Here is a 15,384-nt window from a genome sequence, read left to right on the forward strand (position 1 = left end):
ACCTTAACACATGAGTTTACCAGTACTCCGTAAACCTCCCCCGATGTCAAAGTGGCTTTAGTGTTTTCCTGGATTGGGGACGAAATTGAATTAACTTGCTCCAGCATCCTCCACGACTGTGTCCCTGTGAACTCTGAGGTCAGTTATCCGTAAAGGCAGGTGAATCTGAGGTTTAGTCAGATCATTTATCAACGCCCACATGCAAATGAAGTAGGAAAACTGAGTGATAAAGGCGAGCAGGCGACTTTCACCGAAGAGCTGTCAGCAGAGGAAGGACCCACCAGGTTGTTGCGGAGAATGAAAATGATCTGTCTGGGGGTCTTTTTCATTTTGGCAGCTTTCTCAGGTGAGTGGATGAACCTACGGGTGTCTGGTTAGGACAGCTGGGCTAGGACAGGGAAGATGGTTTTAAGGCTAAGACAGAGGAGATGGATTCAGGAATTCTGGATTCTAATTTCTAGAGTTCTGAACAAATCAGATAGGATGGAATTTTAAAGCCACAGAGGATTTTGATACCCAATTCTCATTAATCTCTAATGGGAAAAAGTGTCAAAATCCCTTAGACAGCATTGAAAAATCTCAGGCTGAGTTTATGTTTCAGTTTTGCCTCTGAAAAATGGGGATAACTGTACTTCCCAGGAGTGCGGTGCAAATAAATTTGTTATTACATACGAGCAGATCAGATACTGTTGGGAGGAGGGAAACAGAAGGACTTGGATAAACCTGAGAAAAGGAAGAAAAGAATGCTATTAACTGTGTTTTTATGCTTATTTATTATCAGGTGTCAGCTCCCAAATCCAGCTGACCCAGTCTGGGGCAGAAAACAAAAAGCTTGGAGAGTCTGTGAGGGTGACGTGCAAAACCTCCGGCTACACCTTTACCGACTATACCATTAACTGGCTACGGCAAACTCCTGGGAAAGGACTGGAGTGGATAGGACTTATCTATCCCAGCACTGGTGGCACAGTCTATACCCAGGCTTTCCAGGGGCGATTCACCATCACCAGGGACAACTCCATAAGCACGACCTATCTACAGCTGGGCAGTCTGAGAACCGATGACACAGCCACGTATTACTGTGCTAGGCACACACAGTGACACAAGCCACATCTACAGCAATTCAAAAAGCTTCCAGTGAGAGAACCCAGGTGTCCTGCTAACACTGGAGCCTTTAGTCACCCCAGAGAGCATTTGCCCATATAAACAGACCATGTGTAATTTCCACTACAACATCTTAGGTTCCTAACTCATTCAAACCTTATGGTAAGTAGATTTTTTCTTGCATCTGAAGAAGTGAGGTTCTTACCCAGGAAAGCTTATGCTCCCAATACTTCTGTTAGTCTCAAAGGTGCCACAGGACCCTCTGTTGCTCTTTATAGATTTTTTCTGGCTCCTAAGTCACTTTTCTCAATATGAATTAAGCTCCTGTGACAGTCATCTGTCACAGCAGCAAAACTGGCTATGGGCTACTTTGGGGAGGGTCTTTCAATCTCTCCTGTTGAAGCTGTTCCACAGTGAATACATTAATACTCATTAGGCCTGAAAGAGAATGGGGGTATGCCCCCCAATGTGACACTCAGCTGGACAGTGGAAAACGTGGGCTCAAATGCCTGCCCCCACATCAGGCAGAGAGGGGAAATAAACCTGGCTCTATCATGTCTTAGGCAAGTGCTCTAATCACTAGGATAAGAGTTAACAGAAGCACCACTAACTCCTTCTCTGGCACAAGGCATTTGGGGGGGTCTTTTTAAGTAACAGCTGAGGCACCTAACTCCAGAAGAGCTGTGAATCCCAACTGGAGTTAAGCACCTAACTCCCTTTAAGGGGTGGGGTTTAGGTCCTAAATCCTCCTCAGCATTTCCTAGGGGGTAGGAGAGGCAGCTCCCCACTCAGAGTGCTGGCTTTTGCAGATCCCACTAACAAGCACATAATTCTCCTCTACACGTGCATCCTTACCTCTAGGGCAACCCCACCTGCCCAGATGGGGAATGACAGGGGACTTTTCCTTTTACACCCATCTGGTGGTCCATTCTCAGCTGCAAGGGCCAGTCCCAGACAATGTCTTCTCCAGGTTCTCCCACTGGGCCTCAGCCCAAGTCCCACTGCTGTTCAGTCCCAGGGGGCAGCTCTGAACCAAAGGACCTTCCCATCTCCTGGGCTTTACTTCAGTTCAGTCCCTAGGGTTTTCCCACTGGGAGTCCAAGTGCCACTTAAACTAGACTTCCACACTTCATGGCCTTCGAGCTCACTCTCCCACTACTGAGCTCCCAGCTCCAGTGAAGCAATGCTCACCCTCCTTCACCACCACAGCTGGGCTCAGGGTTTCTAATGAAGCCCCAGTACACCCAGCTGGGGTCACTAATGAGCTCCTATGTTCCCAGCTCATCAGTGAGGCTGAGGAATAGCTGCAAAGTCATGGGCCAGGCAGAGCCCGCCCACTTCCCGGTTCGCCAATACGGCCTCAAAAGGCCCACTCCAGATCCGCTCCGGGTCTTCAGCAGTACTTCGGCAGGGGGTCAGTCGGGGTTTTTCTTTTTCTTTTTTTCTTTTTTCTTTGTGGGGGGTGGCGCCTTTTTTTATGTGTTCGCTCCCCCTGCTGCTAAAACCTGGCTTCGCCACTGGATCCCACATTCCCAATTCAAAGTGTGTCCCGCTTCAACCTTACTGCACTTTTGGAAGGTGTGAATTCAACAGAGGATGTCGTTATTTTGCTGTACGTTTGTGTGCAGACCAGCCTGGCTCCGGGGCTTGAACCATAAGCCCATCTAGTCCCTCTTTGTGCATTTGAAACAAAATCCTGCAAATCCAGCCTTCTGCTTAAAGCCTGAGATCCCGCAGACACTTTCCAAACTATCTCCCCCCTTTCTGCAGCCCCAGATCTCTCTCTCTCCATTCATCACCATTGTCATGAGCTCAGCAGTGCAAAAACTCCCAGGCACAGCACCAAGAGAAGTCTTCACTGGCTAAAGACTAAGAAGATTTTCCAAACTTCCTAAGGGAGTTAGATGCACAATTTGGGCTTCCAGCTCCATTAATTGGCTTTGAAATTTACCTAGGTGGCCAACTGCTAGGCAAGTTCTCATTGTTGGCTGTGCTTGTTATTGCTTTGTCTGTCTGTTAATTCAGACAGCAGAGAAAAAGACGTCTGTACACACAGAGCAAATTGAACAGGACTTCTTTGAGTCACACGTTCTAAACCGAGAAATGAACATCTAGTCCGATCTCCTGCACCACACCTCTTCTGCAGGGTCAGATAAAACCTTCTTCCTCTGCTACCATAACAAGGATGGCTCTGGGATCCTAACCTGCCAGATTACAGAGGGGACAGACACATAAACAAGAGGGAAAGGGAAAGAGAAAATGTGTGTTTAGAAAGAGAAAGGGAGAGAGATTTTCCAGGGTTTAATAAAAATCCCCAGAGTCACTTTTAAAATCTAAATCAGCCTCCAAAGAAACAGGGCCGGCTCCAGGCACCAGCCTAGCAAGCAGGTGCTTGGGGCGGCCAATGAAGAGGGGGGCGGCACATCCGGCCCTTCAGCGGCAATTCGGTGGCAGGGCCGTCACTCCCTCTGGGAGTGAAGGACCTGCCGCTGAATTGCCGCTGTAGAATGAAGCAGCGGTAGAGGTGCCGCCAATCCCGATCACGGCTTTTTTTTTTTTTTTTTTTTTGCGCTGCTTGGGGCGGCAAAAATGCTCGAGCCGGCCCTGCAAAGAAACATCGATGGATATATTCTGGCTGACAAGAGTAAAAAACCTCTTCAAAATTACATCAAGCTAAAGCAAGTCTGTAACCACATGGGGGCAGCAAAATGTAATACTGGGAGAAATAATTCATATAAAGTGGACCCAGAAACACTCGAGAGGATTTTCTCCTCCTCCCATACATAAGGCCGGGATGGTCAAAGCCAGGATTTGGTCACAAACAAAATCTGTGAAATGATTGGGAAGTGAGAACCCAGCCCTCCTTCGGGGGTTTGTAAATCACAGTTCAGCTACACAGTTCACCAAAGGAGAGTGCCCATGTTCATAGCTTCGGTTAGTGCATTTGTTTTCCCATCTCCCCGGGGTATTACATTCGAGTAACCCAATGTCAACTAGCCAACCCCCCCTGAGAACTTTCCCCTCCAGCACCAGGAAAAATGAGACTTTGGCTCCATGTAAAAAGAACAGGAGTACTTGTGGCACCTTAGAGACTAACAAATTTATTAGAGCATAAGCTTTCGTGGGCTACAGCCCACTTCTTCGGATGCATAGAATGGAACATATATTGAGTGGATATATATACACACATACAGAGAGCATAAACAGGTGGGCGTTGTCTTACCAACTCCGAGAGGCCAATTAAGTAAGAGAAAAAAACTTTTGAAGTGATAATCAAGCTAGCCCAGTACAGACAGTTTGATAAGAAGTGTGAGAATACTTACAAGGGGAGATAGATTCAATGTTTGTAATGGCTCAGCCATTCCATGGCTCCATGTAGTGTTCCTTGCAGTGGCTCTGGAAGGTATTTTCTCCCCTCACACCCATTGGCGTGGCAGGGGAACAGTCTGTTACTGCTCTGAATACTAATGTGATGTATGATATGGTTCTATTCCCAGGTCCCAGGCGCAGCTGGTGGAGTCTGGAGGGGATGTGAAAAAGCCCGGAGACTCTCTCCGCCTCTCCTGCAAAGCCTCCGGGTTCACCTTCAGCAACCACAGTATGAACTGGGTCCGACAGGCTCCCGGGAAGGGGCTGGAGTGGGTCTCACCAGGGCCGGTGTAACCACTAGGCCAACTAGGCAGCCGCCTAGAGCACCAAGATTTGGGGGCGCCAAAAAGCAGTGCCCCAAAATTTTTTTTTACACGGTCCACAGCAGCATCCCTCCTAGTCCTGCACCGCCTCCCGCTGCCACTCCCAGGGCAGGAACCAACGCTGGGCCCCAGTGATCTGTGGGGGACAGAGGCGACGGGCGGCATCCGCGTGCGCCACCGCCTCCTCCCCAGGCTCCAACTTTCCCAGCTCCCACCCTCTCCAGCCCGTGCACCCCCTGCTGGGCACTTCCCCCGTGCTGCAGCAGCCGGAGTTGGGGGGGGTGGGAAGTTGCTTCGGGCCCCGCAATTCAGGGAGCCGGGAAAGTTGGAGCCCGGGGAGGAGGCGGCGGCGCACTCGGATGCCGCCCGTCGCCTCTGTCCCCCACAGATCGCTGGGGCCCGGCGTTGGCTCCTGCCCTGGGAGCAGCAGCGGGAGGCGGCGCAGGACTAGGAGGGATGCTGCTGTGGAGTGTGGCCACCAGGCAGAGTGGGGTTCCTGGGAAATGTTCCTGACCATCACCGTCTGGCTGGCTTGGCAAGAAACCTTCGCGGCGCCAACCCTTACAGATGATTATTTGAACCTGGGAGTTGTAAGTTGCAGCCACTCGGGGTCCCCTTCCCCTCATGTCACACAGACCAAGCCTCCACAGCTCGAAAAAAACCTTGGACTTTCTAGTTGTATTTCCCTGTATGGATTAATCTGGGATATCTATGAGAAAACAACCTATTTAAAAAGTTACATGATTAAATACTTGATATTTGCATTAACCTAACTTTCAAAAATATGCCCCAACTTTTTTAATTTGCAGTGTTTAAATCAAGAAAACAATTCCAGTTGCAATGATGTATCCTACTCTTTAAACAGTTCAGAAAGCCACAGCATAACAAAGAATTAATGTAGCTAACATTTTAAAAAATAATTCAACTGATTATAAAACACAGCCACAAAACTAGGAAAATCCTGCCAAGATAGTTGGTTTCACACTTCCCAGATAAGGAAATGATTCATAAAGTATGAAGAACGTATTATGCATAAGCAGAGTCAATGTCAAATAGAAACAGAAGTTTCAGTAAATATTAGTTTAAACTTAAAGACAAACTTTAGAATATGAAATCATATGAGAGGGGCCTATTTTATGAAGAACATTTCAAAAAAGCACTTTTCATCAGTTGTTGGAAAGTTGTCAGGTCATTTTTAAGTAGAGATGTCAAAGGTCTGCAAATCTGTTATTGAACTTATTACTATGAACACTTGAAAGGCACCAGGGTGATGGGGTTTAGCTACAGGGACACATGATTTTATACAATCCCTTGTGCTGTCACATTATTTAAAAGAGACAAAGGGCTGGTCCACACTAAGCCCCTAGTTAGAACTAAGATACGCAACTTCAGCTACGTGAATGACGTAGCTGAAGTCGAAGTATCTTAGTTCGAACTTAAAGGTACTTACCACAGGTCCACACGCGGCAGGCAGGCTCCCCCGTCGACTTCGCCTACTCCTCTCGCGGAGCAGGATTACCGGCGTCGACGGCGAGCACTTCCGGGATCAATTTATCTAGACAGGACGCGATAAATCGATCCCAGAAGATCGATTGCTTGCCGCCGAACCAGCGGGTAAGTATAGACATACCCAAAGTGGATGAGGTGAGATCTTTTACTGGACCAATTTCTGTTAGTGAGAGGGACAAGTTTTTGAGCTACACAGAGTTCTTCTTCATGTCTGAAAAGGTACTAACAGTGTCACAGCTAACCACTAGATCTAACAGATAGTTTAGCACAAGTAGTTAGCACATATTCAAGGGGACCATTCAAGGTGAAGTAGCCCATTAACTCCCTTGTAATACCAGGACAAAAGGGGAGATTAGTGGGTTGCAAGTTGTTGTAATTAACCATAAATCCACTGTCTTTATGAAGATCATGATTTTTAATGTCTAGCAACGTTTTGAATTCAAGCTCCCAGGCTCATCTCTTGAAAAGTGTTTTCACTTTCCTTTAAGGATGAGGACTGATGGGAGAGATATTGAGTGATTTTGTGGGGGCCCAACTCATGAGTTCTGAATGTTTGAGGTTGGCAATACTGAATATTACATCATGTCACCAAAGAAATTTAAGTCAAGGTTTCTCCAACTTTTTTACAGGCCGCATCTTAATACAGTTATTGTTTCATAGGCCAAATCCTCCCTCTCGGACAATCACATTGTATCCAAATATGGTAACCCTCCTTATGCCAACTCTGCGTTGCGGGCACAAGCGTATTGCTTCGCTATGGTACAAAGTCATTTTTCTCATCGTGCGCAGCCGTTACCCGTTCTGACAGGCTGTTTATAATGCTCCGTTTACTAGTTTTTGGAGGTTGTTGACTGAGGCAACTATTTGTGTTGAGTTGTTTCAGATCTAAGACTCTGGCAATTGCTGCTGCATCATTTCGCTAACACTTTGTGTCAATTGTGTGTGTACGTGAAGTGTTTGAGTCTATATGTTTATCATGTGCGAATATGCGTGTGCACGTTGCTGAAATTTGTCATATGGATATTGTCAGTTGTTGTTGTATGACGGAGTATCCGCCATTCTAATTTTATAAATGTTATTAATAACAATAATTGGGTGTTCTAAAGGTAGAATAAAATGTAGTAGATTTTGATATGAAAGAATGAAGGAAGGAAGTATACACGTCTAAAAAGGGCGTATTTCCGATTACAATCAACAGTGCTTAATTTTAAGGAAAAGTCATCTTGATCTCTTTGTCATAACTATAAAGGGAAGGGTAACAACACTCCTGTGTACAATACTCTAAAATCCCTCCTGGCCAGAGACTCCAAAATCCTTTTCCCTGGAAAGGGTTAAGAAGCTCAGGTAACCTGGCTGACACCTGACCCAAAGGACCAATAAGGGGACAAGATACTTTGAAATCTTGGGGGGGGGGGAAGGCTTTTGGTTGTGCTCTTTGTTCTGGGGGTTGTTTGCTCTTGGGACTGAGAGGAACCAGACATCAATCCATGCTCTCCAAATCTTCTGAACAAGTCTCTCATATTTCAACTTGTAAGTACAGCCAGGCAAGGCGTGTTAGTTTATCTTTGTTTTCTCAACTTGTGAATGTTCCTTTGCTAGAGGGAAGTGTATCCCTGTTTTGCTGTAACTTTGAACTAAGGCTAGAGGGGGATCCTCTGGGCTCTTTGAATCTGATTACCCTGTAAAGTTATTTCCCATCCTGATTTACAGAGATGATTTTTACCTTTTCTTTTTAATAAAATCCTTCTTTTAAGAACCTGACTGATTTTTCCATTGTCCAAAGACCCAGGGGGTTGGGTCTTTGATCACTTTGTAACCAATTGGCTAGGATATTATTCTCAAGCCTCCCCAGGAAAGGGGGTGTAAGGGCTTGGGGGGATATTTTGGGGGAAGAGGAATTCCAAGTGGTCCTTTCCCTGTTTCTTGTTAAATCACTTGGTGGTGGCAGCGTACTAGGTTTTAACCTACGCTGGTAGAGATAAGCTTAGGGGGCTTTCATGCAGGTCCCCACATCTGTACCCTAGAATTCAGAGTGGGGAAGGAACCCTGACATGGTGGCAGAGCAGTGGGATCATTGTTTAACCAAAAGTACAGCAGGGTTTTAAAAGGACATTTTTTTCTTGTTAGTTTTTTTTGTCTCTGCCTGAAGGCAGAGGGGTCAAGTTACAGTAGCAAAGGAATTCACAAACTGGGTTGTTGTTTTCTTCTTTCTAGCTCTTGCATATAGCTAGGTTAAACACAGAAAGGCTGAACACTGAATGCTATGAAAGTCTCTGTTAACTAAGTAGCCCCTGAGCTGAGTGCATCCCACTTTCAGTGAACTGCAGAGGGGGTGTGGACCAGCACAAGAAAGCAGGAAAATGAGTACCAGAGACACTGCTAATAAACTAGAGCTGGCCAGACTGGAAGCACAAGAGAAAGAAAAGGAGAATAAGAGACTGATCGAATTAAAAAACCTCGAGAAGGAAGCTGCTGAAAGAGCAGAGAAAGCCAATGAGGCTGCCCACAAGAGAGCTATGGAAGAGAGAGAAAGAGAGGGGTAGCATGAACTGGAGTTAGAAAGGGCAAGGGCTAAGCGGGATATACCAGACAACCCTAGCAACCCCTCTCCAGGTACCGCTCCCATCCCAGAAAATTCCCCACCTACAAGGCAGGCGATGATACTGAGGCCTTCTTAGAAAATTTTGAAAGGGCCTGCCTTGGGTACAGCATCTCTTCAGACCAGTACATGATAGAGCTGAGGCCGCAGCTCAGTGGACCCTTAGCAGAGGTGGTGGCTGAAATGCCTAAGGAACACATGAACAGTTATGAACTTTTTTTAAAAAAGGCCAGACTCAGAATGGGGCTAACACCCGAGCATGCCTGTTGGTGGTTCAGAGCCCTAAGGTGGAAACCAGACGTGTCATTTACCCGACATGCCTACCACATTGTGAAAATGGGATGCCTGGATATCAGGAGCAAGTGTTAAATCTCTGGAAGATCTGACTTTCCTAATGCAAAGGGAGCAGTTCTTAGAGGGTGTTCCTGAGGAAATAGAAAGGTACATCTTAGGGCTGGTCCACACTAAGCCCCCATTCGAACTAAGATATGCAACTTCAGCTACGTGAATAACGTAGCTGAAGTCGAAGTACCTTAGTTCAAACTTAAAGGTACTGACCACGGGTCCACACGCGGCAGGCAGGCTCCCCCGTCGACTCCGCCTACTCCTCTCGCGGAGCAGGAGTACCGGCGTCGACGGCGAGCACTTCCGGGATCGATTGCTTGCCGCCGAACCAGCCTGTAAGTATAGACGTACCCCTAGATGGGAAGCCCAAAACTGTAATCAAGGCAGGGGAGATTACAGCAGCTGGCGAACAGGGCTGCTAACGGGGGAGTTTGAGTGGGAGTTTACAGGGGGAGGTGGAAGGGGAGGCAGGAGGGCGTGGTGCCCCGTGTGCTGTGTTCCCCCAGGTGCGGAGGGCACAGATGAGCAGGCGGGCACAGACAACAGCAGCCATGAGCCAAGCAGCGGGGGACACAATGCAGATGATTGCATGCGGCAGCTGCGGTATGTACATGGTGCTAGCGGGGGAGCCGGAACAGAGGTATGTCTGCATGAAGTGCTACCTAATAGAGCTGCTGGAAGAAAAGACCCGAGGGTTGGAGATGCAGGTAGATACCTTGATAGAGTTTAGAAGGGGGTTCGAGCAGCTGATGAAGGAAAGGCAAGGAGGGGCTGAAGGGGAATGCTCAGGGGCACAGGTAGTAGCAGGGGCTAAGACCTGTGAGGGGGGAATGCCGCGGGGAGAACAAGGGCAGTGGAAGCATGTGACTGTGGGTATGTCTACACTACGGGATTAATCCGAATTTAGATAATTCGGATTTGAGAAACAGGTTGTATAAAGTCGAAATGAGTGCGGCCACACTAGCACAGTAATTCGGTGGTGTGCGTCCAAGTACCGGGGCTAGCGTCGATTTCTGCACCGTTGCACTGTGGGTAGCAATTCCATAGCTATCCCATAGTTCCCGCAGTCTCCTGCGCCCATTGGGATTGTGGGTTAAGATCCCAGTGCCTGATGGGACAAAAAACATCGTCGCAGGTGGTTCTGGGTACAGCCTCACTCCCTCCCTCCCTCCCTCCCTGCATGAAAGCAACGGACGGCAGACAACCATTTTCGCGCCTTTTTTCCTGGGTGGGTGAACACTGCAGACTCCATACCACGGCAAGCATGGAGCCCGCTGAGGTCAAGACAGCACTCATGAATATTGCAAACACCTCGCGCGTTCTTGTGGAGTTTATGCTCAGCCAGGACCAGAAAAACGAGGCGAGGAGGCAGCGGCGGCGGCAGCGCAGCGACAAGCATGATGAGGACATGGACACGGACACGGACACAGAATTCAGTGAAACCACAGGCCCCAGTGCTTTGGAGATCATGTTGTTAATGGGGCAGATTCTATCCATGGAACGCCGATTCTGGGCAAGGGAAACAAGCACAGACTGGTGGGACCGCATAGTGTTGCAGGTCTGGGACGATTCCCAGTGGCTGCGGAACTTTCGCATGCGTAAGGGCACTTTCATGGAACTTTGTGACTTGCTTTCCCCTGCCCTGAAATGCCAGAATACCAAGATGAGAGCAGCCCTCACAGTTGAGAAGCGCGTGGCGATAGCCCTGTGGAAGCTTGCAACGCCAGACAGCTACCGGTCAGTCGGGAATCAATTTGGAGTGGGCAAATCTACGGTGGGGGCTGCTGTGATGCAAGTAGCCAAAGCAATCACTCAGGTGCTGCTACGAAAGTTAGTGACTCTGGGAAATGTGCAGGCTATAGTGGATGGTTTTGCTGCAATGGGATTCCCTAACTGTGGTGGGGCAATAGACGGAACCCATATCCCTATCTTGGCACCGGAGCACCAAGCCACCGAGTACATAAACCGCAAGGGGTACTTTTCAATGGTGCTGCAAGCACTTGTGGATCACAAGGGACGTTTCACCAACATCAACGCGGGCTGGGCGGGAAGGGTTCATGACGCTCGCGTCTTCAGGAACACTACTCTGTTTAAAGGGCTGCAGCAAGGGACTTACTTTCCGGACCAGAAAATAACCGTTGGGGATGTTGAAATGCCCATAGTTATTCTTGGGGACCCAGCCTACCCCTTAATGCCATGGCTTATGAAGCCATACACAGGCAGCCTGGACAGGAGTCAGGAGCTGTTTAACTACAGGCTAAGCAAGTGCAGAATGGTGGTAGAATGTGCATTTGGCCGTTTAAAAGGTCGCTGGCGTTCATTATTGACTCGCTCTGACCTCAGCCAAAGAAATCTCCCCATTGTTATTTCTGCTTGCTGTGTGCTCCACAATCTCTGTGAAAGTAAGGGGGAAACCTTTATGGCGGGGTGGGAGGCTGAGGCAAATCGCCTGGCTGCTGATTACGCGCAGCCAGACACCAGGGCGATTAGAAGATCACACCATGAAGCGCTGTGCATCAGAGAAGCTTTGAAAACCAGTTTCATGGCTGGCCAGGCTACCGTGTGAAATATCTGTTTGTTTCTCCTTCATGAAAACCCTCCCCCTTTACTGACTGATTTTCTGTAAGGAACCCACCCTGCCCCTTCCCCCAGCTTTCTTTCAAACCAAATAAAGTCACTATCATTTAAAAATCATTTATTCTTTATTAATAGATTAGAAAAAGAGGGAGGGAACCCGGGTGGTATTTGGGAGGAGGATTGCTGGGAAGGAAAAAGCCACAAAGAAAAGGTTAAAAAAATGACAGCCTTTTGCTTGGGCTGTCTACTGGGGTGGAATGGGAAGGTGTACGGAGCCTCCCCCCCCGCGTTCTTACACGTCTGGGTGAGGAGGATACGGAACATGGGGAGGGGGGAGGGTGGAACAGGGGCTGAAGCGGCAGTCTATTTTCCAGCAGCCGTTCCTGAACCTCCACCAGACGCCGGAGCAGCCCCAGCGTTGCATCCTTCATCCTCTGGTCTTCCTGCCGCCATCTCTCATCTCGATCGTCTCTCCTCTCCTCACGTTGGTCCCTCCTCTCCTCACGTTGGTCCCTCCTCTCCTCACGTTCACTGACTTCTTTCCTATACTTTGAAACTGTTTCCTTCCACTCATTCAGATGAGCTCTGTCACTCCTGCTGGATTGCATAATTTCAGAAAACATGTCCTCCCGCGTCTTCTTCTTACGACGCCTTATCTGTGATAACCTTCGGGATGGAGGAGGGAGGCTTGAGGAATTTGCAGCTGCTGTAGGGAGGGGAAAAAAGAGAGAATTGTTTTAAAAGCTACATTTTGCAGAACAATGCTTATACTCTTTCACGGTGACCAACACTGTTCACATTACATAGCACATGTGATTTCTGTGCAAGGTCGCACTTTGCCTCTTAATGCTGAGTGCCTGTGGCTTTGCTGCTAGAGATCACAGGTCTGGGCAACAGAATTCGGCTTGCATGCGGCCATGGTAAGCCATTGTTTTACAGCTTCTGCACCCTCCTTTCCCACATACCAAGCATAGCCTGTAGAGTGCTGCAGAAGCCTGGCCAATCTCAGCCAGTTGGGGGGGGGCAGTGTGGGGGGGGCTTGTCTGGGCCCCTTCAGGCAAGTAGAGTGCTGCGGTTTTTCTGTTAACATTCAGCAGCACCAGAAAACAAACTAACCCCCCCCCCCCCCGCCATGAATTCTCTGGGATGATCACGGTACCCCTCCCCCCACCGCATGGCTGGTATCAGGGAAGATCCCTGCAGGCACCAAACTACCCCCCCCCCGCCGCCGACCCCCCCCCCTCGCCATGAATTCTCTGGGATGATCACGGTACCCTCCCCCCACCGCGTGGCTGGTAACAGGGAAGAACCCTGCTAGCCAAACGCGGAAAACTTCAGGGCCAATTTCCCATCTGCGCTTGGCTAACTGCAGGGAAGGATTTATTTTCCGCCACAGGCAAACAGCCCAGTAGGAACGGCCACCTCTGTCCCCTTAATTAAGTTCCCGTATTTCAACCAGGTTACCAGGAGTGATATCACTCTCCTGAGGATTACACAACAAGATAAAGAACGGATGTTGCTTGAATGCCAGCAAACACCGGGACCATACGCTGCTAGGCTTTGTCAGGCAATGATACCAGATTACTTGCTGCAAGCATGGCGTGGTCAAGTGTCCTACCATGGAGGAGGGAATAAGGATGCACTGCCCAGAAACCTTCTGGCAAGGCTTTCGGAGTACCTCCAGGAGAGCTTCATGGAGATGTCCCTGGAGGATTTCCGCTCCATCCCCAGACACGTTAACAGACTTTTCCAGTAGCTACAGACTTTTCCAGTAGCTGAACTGACCGCGAATGCAAAGTCAGGCAAAGTAATCATTAAAAACCGTTTGCTTTTAAAACAAGTTTTATATTTTAAAAGGTAAACTCACCTGAGGTCCCTTCCATGGGGTCAGAGTCTTGGGTACTGGCTTGGGAGGCTTGGGAGGGTACTTCAGTCAGGGTGAGAAAAAGATCCTGGCTGTTGGGGAGAATGGAGTGCTGTGTGCTCTCTGCAAGCTCATCCTCCTCCTCCTCCTCCTCTACCCCATCGGCAGAATCCTCAGGCGTCGAGACTATCCCCGACCCAGAATCCACGAACAAAGGTGGGGTAGTGGTGGCAGCCCCCCCTAGAATTGCATGCAGCTCGGCGTAGTAGCGGCATGTCCGCGGCTCTGACCCGGAGCGACCGTTTGCCTCCTTTGTTTTTTGATAGGCTTGTCTGAGCTCCTTGACCTTCACGCGGCACTGCTCAGAGTCCCTATTGTGGCCTCTCTCCATCATGCCCTTGGAAATTTTTTCAAAAGTTTTTGCATTTCGTCTTTTAGAACGAAGTTCTGCAAGCACTGAATCCTCTCCCCATACAGCGATCAGATCCAGTACCTCCCTCACGGTCCATGCTGGTGCTCTTTTTCGATTATCAGCCTGCATGGTTACCTGTGCTGATGAGGTATCTGTGGTCACCTGTGCTCTCCACGCTGGGCAAACAGGAAATGAAGTTCAAATGTTCGCGGGGCTTTTCCTGTCTACCTGGCCAGTGCATCCGAGTTCGGATTGCTGTCCAGAGCGGTCACAATGATGCACTGTGGGATAGCTCCCGGAGGCCAATACCATCGAATTGCGGCCACACTAACCCTAATTCGAATTGCTAAAATCGATTTTGGCGCTACTCCGCTCGTTGGGGTGGAGTACAGAAATCGATTTAAAGGGCCCTTTACATCGAATTAAATGGCGTCGTTGTGTGGACGGTTACAGGGTTAATTCGAATTAAAGCTGATAAATCCGAATTAAAGTCGTAGTGTAGACCAGGCCTGTGAGAAGCAGGCCAAGGAAAAGGAGGGCCAGTGAAGGGGAAATAGAACTCAGGAACAGGTTTGGGTGTTTGGATAACGAGGAAGGGGTGCAGCAGGTGGTAACTGAAGGTGGGAGGGTGAGGAAGAAGAGAAGAGCGGCTAGTCCCATAGAAAGAGGGGAGGAGTTGATGGAGACAGCACCAAATCTGGGCCCGGGAGGATACAGGATGGCATAAGGGGGATTATAAGGGAAAATAGGAATGGACAGGGGTTGCAACCAGGGCCGGCTCCAGGCACCAGACGACCAAGCACGTGCTTGGGGTGGCACCTTGGAAGGGGCAGCCAATCTTGGGATGGCGGGGGACACTCAGGGTTTTTTGTGTTTTTGTTTCTTTTGGTTCAGTGGGGCGGCGCTCGAGGTTTTTTGTTTGTTTGTTTTTGTTTCAGCGGCACGACACTGGGGAGGGCGGGGGCTTTGGCGGCGCGGCACTGGGGGGGCAGGGGTTGGAACGGCGCTTGGGGTTTGGGCGGCCCAGCGCAGCACTCAGGGGGGTGCAGGGGTTTGGGTGGCGCGGCACTCGCGGGGGGCCGGGGGTTTTGGGGGCTGGGCGCGGCGCTCGGGGGGGCAGGGGTTTGTCAGTGCGGTGCTCAGGGGGGAGGTTTCGGCGGCGCGACACTCGGGGGAGCGGGGGTTTCGGCAGCCCGGCGTGGCACTGGGGGGGCGGGGGTTTTGGCAGTGCGATGCAGGTGCTGGGGGGGGGGTTCGGCAGCACGGCACTGGGGGGGTGTTACGG

The 15,384-nt window shown here is 49.4% G+C and overlaps 1 gene segment (V, D, J or C); it reads left to right on the top strand.

Annotated features, from left to right (window-relative positions):
- Nucleotides 1-282: 282 nt before the first annotated feature.
- LOC128846271 (immunoglobulin heavy variable 1-46-like) lies at nt 283-1,098 on the top strand. The segment is given in 2 exon segments: nt 283-346; nt 782-1,098. Coding segments are annotated over 2 exon segments (366 nt in total).
- The last annotated feature ends 14,286 nt before the right edge of the window (nt 1,099-15,384 follow it).

The sequence above is a fragment of the Malaclemys terrapin genome, chromosome 12 (genome assembly GCF_027887155.1).
Source record: "Malaclemys terrapin pileata isolate rMalTer1 chromosome 12, rMalTer1.hap1, whole genome shotgun sequence".
Classification (NCBI taxonomy): domain Eukaryota; kingdom Metazoa; phylum Chordata; order Testudines; family Emydidae; genus Malaclemys; species Malaclemys terrapin.